Source organism: Lepisosteus platostomus, chromosome 13 (assembly GCF_059453375.1).
Source record: "Lepisosteus platostomus isolate fLepPlt1 chromosome 13, fLepPlt1.hap1, whole genome shotgun sequence".
Taxonomy (NCBI): domain Eukaryota; kingdom Metazoa; phylum Chordata; class Actinopteri; order Semionotiformes; family Lepisosteidae; genus Lepisosteus; species Lepisosteus platostomus.
In genome coordinates, this window is record NC_142623.1 from 27,743,543 (window position 1) to 27,759,607 (window position 16,065).

General features: G+C 35.4%; 2 protein-coding genes across 14 annotated transcripts in view; one reads left to right on the forward strand and one right to left on the reverse strand.

The window, feature by feature from the left end:
• The window catches only part of acsl6 (acyl-CoA synthetase long chain family member 6), a 96,773-nt gene that overhangs the window by 47,196 nt on the left and 33,512 nt on the right, over positions 1-16,065 (reverse strand). For 3 of the 13 annotated variants that reach the window (XM_088603940.1, XM_088603939.1, XM_088603935.1), the window contains exon 1: positions 3,596-3,689. The exons of 9 other annotated variants lie outside the window; for them this stretch is intronic. The gene's annotated coding sequence lies outside the window, so the exon portion shown is untranslated. Of the gene's footprint in view, positions 1-3,557; positions 3,690-16,065 lie in introns of those variants that run through there. One more of the 13 variants, XM_088603937.1, reaches the window with a different exon arrangement.
• On the forward strand, positions 2,258-8,621 carry irf1b (interferon regulatory factor 1b). The gene is made up of 10 exons (XM_088603953.1): positions 2,258-2,413; positions 3,847-3,938; positions 4,294-4,393; positions 4,662-4,832; positions 5,171-5,217; positions 6,074-6,203; positions 6,519-6,650; positions 6,878-6,906; positions 7,113-7,245; positions 7,811-8,621. The coding sequence occupies exons 2-10, from the start codon at positions 3,852-3,854 to the stop codon at positions 7,930-7,932; spliced, it is 951 nt and encodes a 316-aa protein (XP_088460079.1). The 5' UTR covers positions 2,258-2,413; positions 3,847-3,851; the 3' UTR covers positions 7,933-8,621.

Genomic DNA, 16,065 nt, shown 5'->3' on the forward strand with positions numbered 1-16,065 from the left:
GAGCAAACTCACCATCCCATCAAAAATGTTCATTTCTATACAATTGCCAGCTGTGCTTTCTTTTGATGGTTGACTTTTCAAATACTTAATCTATAAAAGACCAAACTGATATAGATGGCGGCTGGATTAAAAAAAATCTATATTATTTTGCATTGTTCGATTTATGGAACAGTTTCACAACATACGATGTTGAAAGTTACAATATAATTAAGACTGAACATATAATTAAAGTCATATTTGCACATGCGTTTTCTGTGAGAACTGGGGTACGGATAGGGCAATGGGGTACAGCGAAAGGACAGAAACGTTATTACTACAAGGTTGATAATACAACTTCTTTGACATGCGCAGTTAATAAGCCTTCGCTTACTAGCCTGCGCATGTCTGTTTCACCTTGCCGTCTATTATATGAGGTTCACATAATAATGGGTTTCCTTTATTTCCCTGCATTTCCTTGAATCGCTTCAGTTCAGAAAATTGTGAACAATTCCTCTCGAGGTGTAACTTTAAGAACATGTAGCCATGTAGCCTAACTGCCAGCGTGCTGGTAGCCTATTATTAATAGTATTAATAGCTTCCAAATCCACATCCACCTATTAGATACAAAGGGGGGCGGTTTTTAAACGCCAATAAGATTCTCCATCTCTTTTTGCAGCGGTAATTGGCAATCTGCTCTACATTACTGGGAAAACCCAAAGCGTTACGGAAAATTTCCAAAGGAAAATACCAGGACTTCCATGCTGTATCTAATCCTCTGTATCTGCCTAAAAAAATCCAGAGATTAGGAATCTCATTTTACAATAAAGCTAAATCATTTTTTTTAAGTTACGGCAAAGACTGAATGTAACGGAGAATGTATTCATAACCAGAACACCTCGCATTTGGCAGAGATTGTAAAATATTATTATTTGTTACGCTAAAAAGGGCATGTAGAGAGGAAAGAAAAAAACACATCTGAATTATTTACAAATGTCCATAGTGACTCTTTAATACAAGACCAAGAGATCAGTTGAATGCAAAAAAATCATAAAAAAGGAATCATCCGCCACACATTTCATTCTGGGATATGAAGCCTACTGTAGAAAGAACTTCTTATTTGATCTAAATTTTAGGAATAGAAATCTATGACTCTGCAGAATGCGACTGCAGATTATAGCTCGGAATGTATCATTGATGAGAAATATGCAGGTGTTAATGTATGATTTTAAATGCCTAAGACTACGATGTATTTTTTTCCTTTTCTCTCTCGTGCTATCGACGTGTAAATGCATTTTAAAATAGTATTTACAATTTGGAAAGAAAACCGGGTTTGCCATGTAAGTAGAATATTTACCATTGCAAAAATATTCAGTTTTTTACGCTCACCGACTGTGCCACAACAGAAAAGTCCTAGGATGCATTATTGACAATTGTCTTGCTCCATACTTCCATCTGTTGGCATAAAATGTCATCACACCGTTTCCTGGAAAAGCCTGCTTTACTGTTTTGACGGTGGTTTTAAAGAAAGGCATAACCGAGGCTCATGTGACTTCTGCTGACGGCATTCTTAGAATGTTTTGAACTAACCATTGCTTTACCTCAGCTGAACGCTGTGCTCCACTTCGGCGCACGGTGTAGGGAGCCTGATGTGGGTAGAACTGAGGTTTTGGAGATGCAGGTAACAGAGAGGATTTGTGGGGGTATACAATAGGTGGGTGTACAATAGGAGAGTAGGTAGACTAATATGAATTGTGAGGAATGCCCTTGAGTGTAAACGATTGAATTGTCAAGGTAATGTAAAAACTACAAAGAAGAGAAGTTTTTCATCCGCCATCCATCAATCATTTTGCTATTCATTTACTCTGCAATTGAATTCAGTGAACCACTGCCTTAGGTATCGTGTCCACTACATAACAGAACATACACAATTCTTTTATAATTATTTATATATGAAGTGCTTAATTTTCCCTTTGTTACATTTCAAGAATAACTGCTGTAATTACAAAATGTTTTGGTTTGGCCTTTTCAATTTAAGTTCACATACAGTTTTGTGGTATAGTATGTGTACGTGCAATCGCGTATAATAGGGAGGTTTTGGTGTTTATTCTCTACTTGCACTATGAAACGTACTTCCCCTTCTCACGCCGGCCTTAGCTTCACAACGGTATGATTTCTCGGAAATCAGGCTGCCTTCGCGTTTTCGCAGCCACCCAATAGTCTGTAAAACACAGCGCAGCCGCGAGTCTGTGCCAAAAGCGTCCTCCCTTTTTAAATAAGTTCTGATATCACCGGGAAATCCCGGATTGTACTTTATAGTCTCAGAGCTCTTCGTGCAGTTCTCACAGTAGCGTTCAAACACTGAGCACAGTGGATAGTCTTAGACAGTGGATTAACTTCATACAGTTTGGGAAGCCAATTGTCACACATTGCAACTGTAAGTTCTATTATATTTCATACAGATCTACTGTTTGCTATTTAGGTGCGTTATTATTCGTTTATTGCGTTTCGTTTTTTAAGTAGTTGTTGTTATCATCAAACTGTGATCACCCTAAAAAATAGTATTTGACATTCGGTGCATGTCTGCGTGTACGAGATTGTAGCACCCTGTAGTGTGCGTTTATTTTTAAATTTTAAATTTTGAAATTTTAATATTTCTATTTCACATTTTTAAACTAATTATAATATTGTTTGTTTTTTAGAGTGTATATAGTGTGTGGAATATATACATGCTTATGTACACCATACTGTAGATGCATGTTAAAGATAAACTATTTTTTGCATAAAAGGCAACACCATGTACACATCTGCACGTGTATTGTATTAATGGATATTTTATAATTATGTTTCGCGGGTGTTTTTTTTTAATCGAACATTAAAACAACAGAGTTACTGTAACGCTGAAGTTCAATGCTATAACAATTAGTTACAAATAGCAACTATTATAAAACATTGGTTAAGGTAAGAGCTTACAGCTAGAAGCTAGTTTTTAGCCTATGCATATCTATTTAGCTTAGTTGGAACAGCTCTTTCATGAGTTATGATCTGGAGGAACGGTACTGTAGATAACCTCTAAACTTAAGTTCACGGTGCTTGCCATCTCATAAAACTTGTTGTAGCAACGCCCCATGCAGGGCGACTGTAGAACTTAAGTCGCATGGGGCTGCCTGCTGACAGTTTAACAATCTTTAAATGTGTTAATAAAATAGCGGGTGCTTTGCAGAAGAACCGTATTTTGAGTTTGTATACTTGACACTTCTGCACACTTGACGTTCTATATAGAAAGTTGCATTAACAAACCAACCGCAAAATATCGATTCTTTTTCCATAAAAGGCGCACATACTGCACACCACGAATGGTACCGTGGATGAGTCTTTGCAGTGTAATAAATTCATCTGTTCCTTCACAGGATTCACTGCGTACGGCACATTTCCTTTTGTTGAAGCGCGAAATGTGTTAAAATACGCCTAGTAGGGGTCTAATATGACGTGAGATACAACAGTACGTTACAGTGAACGGTTAAAGCCTTGAATAAACAATACTGCACATAGGATAAAAGCAAAACCAATATTCTCAATACCTTATAAAGAAATAAAGATCTTAGTAAGGATCACTAACCGGTACTTCCTTGTTCGTACATGACAGTTGATCTCGGCTATCGTTTGCATATTTTGTTACTTTAACAACTATAAGCACGTGACTTCTTTATTTCCTTGTAGACTGAGTGCTATAAGGTCAGTGCTTGTTTTTTTACGACGCAGTCTGCAGAATAATCGGTCAGTGTTCAGCTGCTAACAACACAACAACGAAAACATTGAAGTTCCTAAAACAAAATAATGTATTCTCGACCCTACACACTTTATTTACAGCCAGCATGCCTGTTTCAAGAATGAGAATGAGACCCTGGCTGGAAGCCAAAATTGACTCCAATGCCATCAATGGATTAATCTGGATAAACAAGGTATAATGTCGTCTTAAAACATTGTTTTTTTCTCCCTCATTTTGCAGTTGAAGTAAAAGGGAATCCATCAAATGTGATAATTACAATTTGTTGCTGAGTCTCTCAACTCAAGTGATAAGGCATACAGTTCTGCCACAACAAATACGATCTAAAATATTTTTCAGTAAAAAAAAATAGATTAGATCAGGCTAAATGTGCACCCACAAATACATTCTAATGAACCACTGATAAAATATTTTTTATGCTTTTCAGAAATGTTAGTTTGAATAAGTAGAAAAAGTACAGGTGCTTAAGCCTTATGTACCAGTAATGTACCCCTTGATGCTATACTTATATGTAAATTGATGGTTTTAAGGAGAAGAAGATCTTCCAGATTCCTTGGAAACATGCTGCTAGACACGGATGGGATCTCGACAAAGATGCCTGTCTTTTCAAACAGTGGGCCATACACACAGGTAAGCAGGGATTAATGTGACACGATTCCAAAATGCTACCTGGCAAATATATAGACGTATATTAACTGGGACTGTGTGGTGAAATAGGAAAAAGGAGTACAGAAATTGTTCTCAAGTAGTGCCTTCAAATGCAAGACAAAATCAAACTTTTGTAATAAGTTAATAACATTGTCAGTGGTAATAACATTAGAGGTGCAGACTCATTTTTCTCCACGTTTTACAGATTTGCCCTTTATAAACCTCCCTCAATTTTCATATTTGTCTTTAGGAAAGTACAAACAAGGTGTACATGAGCCAGACCCAAAGACATGGAAAGCCAATTTCCGGTGCGCAATGAACTCGCTTCCAGACATCGAGGAAGTAAAAGACCAAAGTGTCAACAAAGGCTCCAGCGCTGTTCGTGTCTATAAAATGCTACCACCCATCTCCAAGAAAAGAGGTAAACACGTCTGTTAGTTTTAGACTGAATTTAAAAATGTGCACAAATTCTTAAAGAAATATGTTTTACACTTTGAGTATATCTTTTCCGAACTCTTCTATTACTAGATATTTACTACTTTACATAAAGAGCAGATGCACAATACGTTTAAAACTTGAGGAAAATTTGAAAATTGGAATTTAAAGGCACTTTTCACAAGCTCCTGATTTCAGAAAATGACTTAAAAGTATCCTTCATACATTCATCTATTGCAACTTACTGTAAGTGAATGTGGTATAAAAACTATGATAGTTACCCAGACAAACCTTTTGTAACCTTCTATTCTGCTTTCTCCACAGATAAGAAGTCATGTACGAAAGAAACCAAAAACAGAAATAGAAACAAGGTAACATTCAGTTTATATATATAATTAATTGTGGTATTTAATGTAATATGTATGAAAAGTGATTAGAAAGAGCAAAAAACATTTTGTAAAGCCAGGAGAATGGCTTTAGGGCCATGCATATACTGTATGGTCCTTTTTACTACGTTCTAAGCATCCAGTGAGCTGTTTAAAACAATAGTCTGAAAATCTACCATTTTGTGAACTGAAACGTGGGTTTCTCTTTTCGTCTGCTTTATGTCATAAGAGGAAATTCGACTGCAGTGTGTGGCTTACTACCTCACGCTCGATAACAAACAACAGAGGTTTTTTTTACTGTTGTACCATAGATATTATTAAATCAGGCATGCAGACCAGGATGTTACTGTAGGAAAACATTTTTTAGAAAACTTTGAAAAACTGTTCACAGGTATTCTATACACTTCACAATTGAAAAACAATATTAGTAGGCTGTTCAAAATCACACAATTACTAAAGTGTGCTTAAATAATCTCAATGGTAGAAGGCTAATATATTTAAACCTGTGTACCATCTGTTCTATATAGAATGTAAAACTAATAACAAAAGTATAAGTATTTAAAAAGTTAATCTGTGCAGTACCAGTATTGTTGAAATCATGAAAACATTTCAATTGTAATTTCAAACGACAGCACTTACAGAATTGCATTCTAAAAGTGCAACTATCGTAGCAGTAGCACTAAATAGTAGTACTCTTTGTAAATTGATCTCTGTAAAAGTTTAATTGATTTTATACATCCATAAAGAGGAATACCAAAATAAATTGATGCATGCTTTTAATTGTATTTTTTAACATCCTGCCATTTGATGCTGACCTTTCTGAATCTTTTTTTTTTTTCAGGGAACGCTTCCAAAGGTAAAAGCTGAAGATTCAGACTACAGAGAACCACACCTTCCAGATGACCATAGCACATACACAGCTCAGGAAGAACATTCAAGTGAAGAGGTAGACAGCACTGAAAATGATTTAGGTAAGCGTTAAACTTTTAATTGTTGCTTTCCTGTTATTTTATCCCCTCAGATCAGAAGTCAACCACAAATATTTATTTGAGTTTAAATGAGGGTGCTGTAACCACAATGCCATCATAGGGTTTGGTTATTGTTAAATAGGACGTCATATGGGTTCAGCATAAATGCTAATAACTAAGGCCTTTGTACAAAAGGGTCACTCTCAGAGCATTCTAATAATGTGTATATCATTTTTTGATGAAACACCAATTTTTCCTTTCTTAACTGTATATCATTTTGTGAAGAAATCAAGAAAACATTTTCTTTTTCTCTTGCAGATTTCACAGATTCACAATTTCAGGAAGACACGATGGTGGTACCTTCGGATTGGACGAATACTGTGGAGATATCAACAGCTGACAGCACAAATGAAATCTATCAGTTCCAAGTGTCACCCATACATTCGCCAGGTAGGTGTCAGAAGGACTTCCTCTAGAGACTGCCTCTAAAATCATTTCATGCTTTCATCATAAGGCTTTGAAGGTCTTTCCCTGGGATTCAAATATTTCTGTAGTTATTACATCATAAAACCCTTCATACTCTCATTGCGAAACTTTGAGCTGTGCAATTTCTCAAACTTCTCATGATGTGGATGTTTCTCTTTAAGACTCATCATTTTTAACTTCTTTTTTTTCAGAACTGGAAAGTCTTCAGGAAGTCATTCAGGTGGGTGCATCTTTGTTTGTATTTGTTGTTTTAAATTTTGATATCAACAGTCAGTATATTTGTGATGGATTCATGCATTTGATTTAATGTGCCTGATCGCTGAGAAAACAATTGAACATATTCTGTGTATATAGTATAGTATATATTTAGTAAAAAAAAAACAGCAACAAAACAGCAAGTTTCATTTCCGTTTTTTGCTCTTTCAGATGGCACAAGAATTGGAACAAGATCAGTCTCAGTGGCAACAAAGCAATATAAATGGCAAAGGTTTCCTGAGCAATGCAGTAGGCACATCAGAAACAGTTCACAATACCGAAAGCCACTGGAGCGATACTGCAGGTAATAAATGGTCTCCCCTATGTAAAATCAAGCAGCAATGGACAGAATCCATCTTCATAGAAGGCTCTGCTATGTGAATATTAGTGTTTTTGTGCTCCAGTAAAAAAAACAGATGCTGTTGTGTTGTTGCTCAGAGGAAAACAGTGCATGCTGGTAGTCTGAAATTTGGTGCTAATGTTTGCCCTTGTATTTGCAAAGTTGCACTTCTTTAGTGTTACATATGATGCTCCTTTTAAAAAATAACCATGCAGCATAAATACTCTAATACTCAAGAACAAGTGCATGTTTCTGTGCTGCACATGCATTCTAGATGTAGAAATTCAGCATACAGTTGGCTGAAACAAAAGATGAAAATGCAATAGCAAGATTTTGAGATGAACATTTGCAAAAAGCACTGAAAGAAAAAAAATGTAAATGAGCTTGCTGTCCACCAAAAAAGAGCAAGATGAAAAACTAGCAGGCGTAGGTATCTCAAAGACCTGTCCTAGGAGGGTTTGCTCTAGAAATGTCAGATAAACTCTGTCCTGAAATTTCTAAACAGATCCCATTTTGTCTTTTCTTCCAGAAGTCGAATTAAGATTTTACACTGAACTGAAAGGAGGAGTAAACTTGGATCTTGTGAGCTACCTCGACCCTTGGACCTCAAACAGCACAGCAAACCTACAACAAATTGTCTGCCCTCTCTAGTTCCAGTTGTAAATAATCCCAGAACATAAAAGACTGTTTTTCAACTCGGGGGACTTCAATTAATATTTTTGGACATTGTCTCTGTTATTCAGTTGATTGCCTTTGAGGACTAAAGAAGGATTATTTTGGCAAAAGGAATAGGACCACAAAAAATGTTTCTAATTCAGTGTTTTCCTTTTGTGAAAATTTGTTGCACTCAGACAAAGCACAGAGGTGCTTTGACTTCTCTTCCCTATGATTTCACCTATGATGATGGCACAAGATGTTTTGCTATAACAGGTGTTGTGAGAAAAATTATGCTGTGAGTTATTATAGTGAATCTAAAAGGGCAGTTAAGTGGGACATATTTAAATGCATGCACTTTACCACCATTACATTGTGCCTTTTATAGATACAGTACTTCTTGTTAGAATTGTCTTAAACTTGACAAAGGTCTTTTAACTGGAAAAAAATAAACTATTGTCCAACTTCACTTTCTATACAAAAAAAACAAAAGCAAACTGCTGTTCCGTTATTTGCATTGTCCTTTAGTTTTGTAAACAATATTTGTGTATTCCAAGAGCAACAGGAGTGTACAGCATCCACTTATGACATTCTTACATGCAGAAATGTATTGTCAGCTATGTACAAATGTAAATATTGTAAATTATATTTGGTTTTGTTAAAAAAATAAAAAAGGTTTTTTCAAATTGCTTTGTTTCTTGAAAACTTGCTTGTTTTGGTTTATGGCTGGGGCCTGGATAGCAGTGCGTGTGTATCTTAGACGTTTTAACATACTACTGAAGAATGTACAGTATTCCATTATATACTGTGTTATTTATTATATATGGTATAATATATATTATTCTTCAAACATTGTTAAACATTACTATATGTGTTAGGTCTTCAGTCCTAGTACAGTATGTGCAACGTAACAGTAAAACCAAGTTTAAGAAGTTTCTTCACAAAGGTTTTGGGTTCAGAGGTGTTCATAACTCTTGGCACATTGCAAAATCAGTTTATTGGAGATTCAGCACCAATTTGCGAAGTGGAGCCTTCCAGTTGACCAGCAAGGCACAGTGAAGTGTTTGTTGTTAGCGCTGAGAGAGTCCTGGTCAGTCAACCCCAATCCTGCCCACAGCAGATCTGATATACTGTAAGTGTCCACTGCCGCACAAGAAATTCTAGTGAGTAAGACAATTATTTAACATAAGCAGAAATTTCGGGGGAAATCATTTTAATAGAGATTAGAAATTGCTATCCTGTGAAACAGTATCTAAAAATGTGCAGTACTCATCCAGCTTGTTAGTAATTTTCTAAAAAGTAATCCTTTATGTAATCACTTGCAACTACTTTTTGTTACAGTCTGGTCCAAATGTTGCCATAGCGGTGTGAATCTGCTGGGGGAGACCACATACAGTACGTAGGATGAGGGTAAATTAAGTGTCACAACATGCCAAGTTGATCAATTTTTATTATGATTGTATTCTCTTTCTGGATTTAAAACCCCCCATTCTCTTTCTCTTTCTTTAAATTACTGTCTTTTAATTCTGCTCTTTTTAAAGAAGTTTGTTCAACATCAACATACCGTATGTTTTGTCTCGAATACTAAAGAATGTGTGTTTCCTGAATGTTTGGACAGTAACTGTTTAAGCCTTTATATGTACCCCCATTAAAACAATGGGTGAAATAAAGGAAGATAATTATAAATTCAGTCAAACCCTTCAAGGTTTATAAAGAAAGTATTGATCACAAGTTAGTAATCACTAGAATTTGAAATATGTGTTCTACTGAGTATAGTGTATATATAAAGCACTTGCTAAACAATCATAACATTCACAAACAATTTATATACAAAATAATCTTATATATATTTACTAAAATTGTTACACAAATCAGAAGTCTACAAACTCTTTAGTTCACACAGAGAATGTGTGAATCTACAATGTAATGTATTGATCTCATTTTTAAATAATTGACAAGAATAGGAAAAAACAGGATAACACAGAACATTTTATTAAATGTATTTATTTTTTTTTAAGACAAAGAACTGGCTACAAAATATCATCATATGTATCAATTGATTTTTTATCATAATAATATATGCATGAACAGTTATTATTTTAACTCTTTCTCTAATGTCCGTTGAGAAACACAGCAATGCAAGACAATTTCTATTCCAATAAAATACATCTCATCCCACTTTAGAGAGACTGTTTTTCCCTAAGTTTAACCTATTTAACTATTCATTTGTAGTTTGAGAAAAGGTGTTTAAGTGAAACCTGACAACAAATGTGTTTTAAATTCAATAAAGTTTATAATCCAGTCTCATGAGTGGTATTTTAACTCAGTTCCTCAGTAGATCAAAATATTATCTCACTTGGATGGCTTATAATGCGATGGGATTATTTATTTGCTGTTTGTGGTAGATGAATTCAGCTGTATGTTAATGATAAGTCATGATTCACATACAATAAAGAATGAACTAAACTTTTAGCAAATTCCACTACAGACTCACATAGAGTAGGTATATTGCTTTTTTCTCATCCCAAGGATAGAACAAGGAGATGGTAAGTATATTGCTCCAGATACCCCTGTTTGTTGCCTTGTTAAGGCTTAAACCTGAAAACGTTAATTATTGTAAAAGCCCAGCCCCTTTTCTTGTAATTCTTTTAGACTACATAGCCTGTAAATATTTCATTTAATGAACATATAATTTTCACAATCCTTGCTGCGTTGATAATTTTGCTTTTGCACAATTCATAACTGGCGCTTTTGTAATTATGCTGTTTCCACCAGCCATTTGGATCCAGTTCAGAGGATATAACACCACTCAGGTTGGACTTCCCATGATCCAAATAGTATTAACAGTACATGATGCATAGCTGGAAAATTGAAACTTGAACGCTAATGGATTCAACTGTGGGTAGGGAGAAACCTTTTAAATCTATGGCATGTCAAAACACATACACATATGAAAGTATAACATCTCAATCAATAGTTATTTTTTATTATGAAAAGAAGGTGCATTACATATAAAATATATGTAACTGCAGCAGAAGCCCGAAATATGTGATTAACAAGTAAAAAGTATATTTTGAATTATGAGAATATTAATTAGATCCTGCCTTTTCACAACATTACTAAGTGGGTCATACAGTATACAGTGTGCAACAGATACATACTTACACTGAATAGAGCATAATAAAAGGACATTAGTCACTTTGAAACCCATTTCTTCTGTGCAAAAGCCTCTATTTCATGCATGTAATATGGATTTCTATTCAAAAATGTAAAATGAGGTGTGAAGCATTTTCATGCATAGACATGCTCACACTTTCTGTGTCCATGCGTTAAATAAACAATAAAATGTTTTGAAAAACAACCCAGGCGTTTGCTGTCTAGAAAGGTACTGTGATACATTGTGAATTCTTGGCAGAAAACAAGTGTTTCTACTACACTTAATAATTTCTTAATAATAACTTAATAATAGCACAATGTATGAAATTTAACCGACCTTCAGAGCGATACAGCTCACCACTGTCTTGCACCGTAAGATATCATATTTACCATGAAGGGACTCCAAGCTTGAAAACCTGCCAAGGAAAACTCTTAAAAATACCTAACATCATTCTGAGTAAATAACTTTAAAGCATTTTCTCACCCCGACACTTGAACCTGTGGAAAGAGATCACAATGAAGAAGACTTATTCTCATGGGAAAGCCAAGGATGACATTTTACCCCTTTGATGGCACTGCTATTTATTAGTCTAATGAACAGAAAAAAAAAATAATTTGAAATGTTTGGTGGAAATCAAGGTTGTATTGTGATACAAAAATAAACAAGTTAAAAAAAGGTTTTTAAAAAGTTTCCTAAACTTTGGAAAGCTTTATGTATAGTATAAGGTATTCTATTTTCAAACTCAAAACATATTTTAGTTAAACCACACAAGTCTTTAATCCTTGGCATACTGTATGTGGAAGTAGAAAGGGTTCTTTCATTTGCACTAAACTGAATGTAATTAATGCAGAAATTAATTATTACAGCTTTGATAAGATTAATTGTGTTACTTTATTTCTGGAACAGAAAAAAACAATATTTATTATCAGTTCACTATACCACCCTGTCAGTCTGGTTAATTAAATTTTAGGAGATCATAAAAAATTATAAGAAAATAGTGATTTGGACTTATCTGTGACAGAAACAACATAAGATAAAACATATACTGTATATATACTGTATATACAACCTGCCGTGCAAAAGACATATTAGATGTAATCAGGAGTTATACAGTATATGTACTGTATGTTATGAGCACCAAAACTTCCTCGAGTCCTTTCTTCTATTATAAGAACTTTACTCTGAATACAGTTAAGTTTGTGTCAGAAAAGACCAAGAAAAAACTTTAGTTCACACATTGAAGTGCGACGTCAGTGTGAAATGCATGCTAGAGTCGCATGTCCTTGTGCCTCATTTCTTTCCAAGCTGCACACAAGTCAGTGCCCGAGAACCAAGCCTGAAAACATTTGACAACTTGAACTTTGGTAGGTATGTAATAAAAAAATAAATGTCCATTACATTTAAAAACTGTAATTCATGGCTTTGCATAGATAAAGTAGTGACCGGTAGTCCATCCATCAATTGTCTAACCACTTTATCCAGTACAGGGTGCCAGAAGCCAAAGCCTATCCCAGCCAGCAATGGACATGAGGCAGGATTCACCAGTCCATCACAAGGATCACACACTCACACCAGGGTCGGTTTATCCAGCAGCTAATTAACCTGCCCGTATGTTTTTGGACTGTGTGAGGAAATTGGAGCACCTGGAGGTTAACCATGCAAACAAGAAGAACATACCTCTACAATCTCCACACAGATAGCACTCAAAGTCCAGAACTGAACACAGGACCACAGCTCTCCAAGGCAGCAATGCTAACTACTGCACCACTGGGCCGCCCTTGTCACATTCCTATTTGTCTGAACTCTTCAGTTCTATCTAGTATGACTGAGCATGTGTATCACAACCTCCCCTTGATGTACAGCTGTTAAGGTGCCAGCTCTCAACTAAAAAGATCACTAAGCAGGGAGCTGCTGTTGGGGAGCACCAAAAATGTGCTAACCCCTTTGAGGCAGCAATGCTAACCACTTTGCCAAAGTGCCACCCATGATCAGCAGTGCAAAATTAAGTTCTGTTGTTTACTTCCTTCCAAAGAAGCGGTTGAAAGTTGCATGTGTTTTTCTTAAGGGAGATCCGCAGGACAGGGGACAACCTTTGGACCTGGTTAATTGCATTTTAAAAACAAGATAAGCAGCAGAGAGAGACTTAAAAAAAGAATAAAAAGATGTACAGTATAAAAGCAAAAACAAAACACCCTAAAGTATTATTTAACTGTCTTATCCCCCCTTTAATAAAAAGCTGCAGTTTAATTCAAATACAGTATATGGCTTTGTTTTTTCAGTTGGCAAGACTGCAACCATCATAGTGTTACACAGTCATGTGTCTAACCAAGATTTATTTAGCCTGTCATCCTGCAAGGCATTAAACTGTGAATACTGTAAATGCTCAAAAGAGGAACATTTATCAGAGAGAAATTCAAATACCTTAACATGATTACTAACTGCATTGATGTCATGTCAGATGTCCTGAGAAGTAAAACAAGAATGAAGCGTGTATATACAGTACATACATTATTTTTGGGGAAGGAACAACCATAGCATACTACTTTAAAGAAGAATACACCATCCAAAGTCCCATTCAAAACAGCTCAACTAAAGGAGAGAAGGGAAATCTGCTAATACACAGATTTTAAAAAATATAGTGTCTTCAAATGGACAGACCATTTAATGCATCTTGTTCATAGAAATGTTGTTGTGAATGTGGACTGCCACAACTTGTGCAGTAAATATTTGGACCTTTTTTGCCCCACATCAACTGTCATCAGAGAATCTTGAGATGTCTTAAAGAAAATATATACAGTACAGTAATAACCCATGGGCAACTGGAGACCTGAAACATTTAAACATCAAAATGAGTGATTAGAATTAAGAAAGAGCTGATGTTTGCTATGGTACAGAACCTAAAAGTTCTCTAACTGAATGGAGCTCATATCCAGAAACACCCAATGATGTACATTTTAAAAGAGTTTATGTACTGGTACCCCCCAAAAATAACAATATCACACTTCTGATTTCTAGTTAAGAAAGGCATATTTTACTGTACAGAATATAGAGAGGAGAGAGGTGATTTTAAAGGACTTAGGTTGTATGGTTAGGGCTGGGTTAGTTGTAAAATCAGATTAAGTTTACAGGAGTTACTGTTAAATTTGATATTGGTACAAGGATAAGGATTGGGTTTTGGTTAAAGTCAGAGAAACATTTAAAGGATTGTTGTTGGTCTGGGATTAAGACTAGTGATAGCAGGCAGGGTTAATGTCTATGTTCATTTTGGATTGGGTTTTTTGTCTGAAGTTGGATTAGAGGTGAAATCGCACTTGGGTTCACTAGAGACACCAACGTCCAAGAATTAGATCTCTTGTGAATGTTTAAAATTATTTGGTAGGATATTTGTCTTAACCCACTTGGTCAATGGGTAGCCTATTACCTGTGTTTAGGTATAGCTGTGTGAGATCAACAAGTTGTTGTTAACCTTCCTGAACCTTAGTTATTAACTTCCATTTAAGATAGGGATTATGATTGAAAACAAGGTTAGGCTTGGTCTAGCATTAGGGCTATGATGGTTTTAGACTAGACTAAAATTAGGATCATGGAGTGTTTTTGTCTAACACCTACAGTATATACTCTTTAAACAGTTTATCTGCTAAAAATACAATAACGTACAATGGAAAGCAAATCCACAGCATAAAAGTGAAAAATATGAATTACGATGTAAATTTACCATTTACAAGATGGAAGTGGTTGATGAAAGAGTTCTGCCTAGTTTTGACTTAAATTAGGATTCGAGTTATAAAGTCATTATTATGCAGAACTGTATACTATCCAATATTTATATAGTGTATTATTAAAAACAATATATAAGACCACTTTATTGGCTATATACAAATTCTTGTATTAGGAATTTGTCTTTTTTCACATAACCCAACTTGGTCTCCATGAGACACACAAAGCAACAGGCAGGGAGAGAAGCTTGGGGTCAGAGTGCAGGGTTAGCCATTCATACGGCACCCCTAGAGCAGTTGGGGTGAAGGGCCTTGCTCAGGTGCCCAATGGAGCAGGATTCCTCTGCCAGCCACGGGATACAAACCGGCAACCTTCCAGCCACAGGCGCAGATCCTTAGCTACAGAGCCACCTCCCTGCCCCTACATTCAAGTATATTAAAGATTTGAGCCATAAAATATCTTATTACTTTATTGATGACAGTATACTTGTCAACACAGCAACCAAAGAGTGAAATCAGAGAGGAAGTCCCTTTTTTCCTCACAACATTTCTGAATCTTTTTCATAATATCAAGGCAAGACAGGCATACCTTCTCTTTCAAGGATGGATTCATGGAATTACTATTTATTTAGTTTAGTTTATGGAAACTGCTAAGAATAATTCAATTATAAGCCACTTTTTGTATACCTAGAAAACACTGAATACGTTTTTTCTTACTGTATATACAGTAAGTCTTAGTTTTTATGTCCTCTTTCCTTTTTATTAAAACATGTCTTATCTCTATTTATTCCCTAGGCAGATGCTAGGCAGTGGGTGGAAATGGCTGATGGCAACTGTAGATACAGTACATACTACACTCTCTTCGTACTGAACTTTCAATTTAAAAAATGCAAGTTTTGACTATGCATACGTTTACAGAATTCTACAAATAAGTCTAAGAAATATCATGCACAAAGCATTAATGAAAATACAGATATATTAATAAATTAATAGATTTAGATAGATTAACCACGTCATTGTAAATAACCTTTTCAAACCCCTCCAATCTGGCTTCCATCATCTTCACAACACAGAAACTGCCCTGGTCAAAGTTACTAATGATCTTCTAATAGCCTGTGATTCTGGTTCTCTTGCTATCCTTATTCTTATTGATCTCAGTGCTGCTTTCGACACTGTTGACCATTACATCTTATTTTCTCGTCTTAAGACTGAGTTTGGAGTTTCTGACACTGCTCTCAAATGGTTCAAATCTTACCT

Excerpts from the sequence above, each read along its gene's own strand:
- irf1b (XM_088603953.1), top strand. The coding sequence starts at position 3,852 with ATGCCTGTTTCAAGAATGAGAATGAGACCCTGGCTGGAAGCCAAAATT. Across the intron at positions 6,204-6,518 it reads CAGCACTGAAAATGATTTAG|ATTTCACAGATTCACAATTT; the intron begins GTAAGCGTTAAA and ends TTTCTCTTGCAG. Across the intron at positions 6,907-7,112 it reads GTCTTCAGGAAGTCATTCAG|ATGGCACAAGAATTGGAACA; the intron begins GTGGGTGCATCT and ends TTGCTCTTTCAG.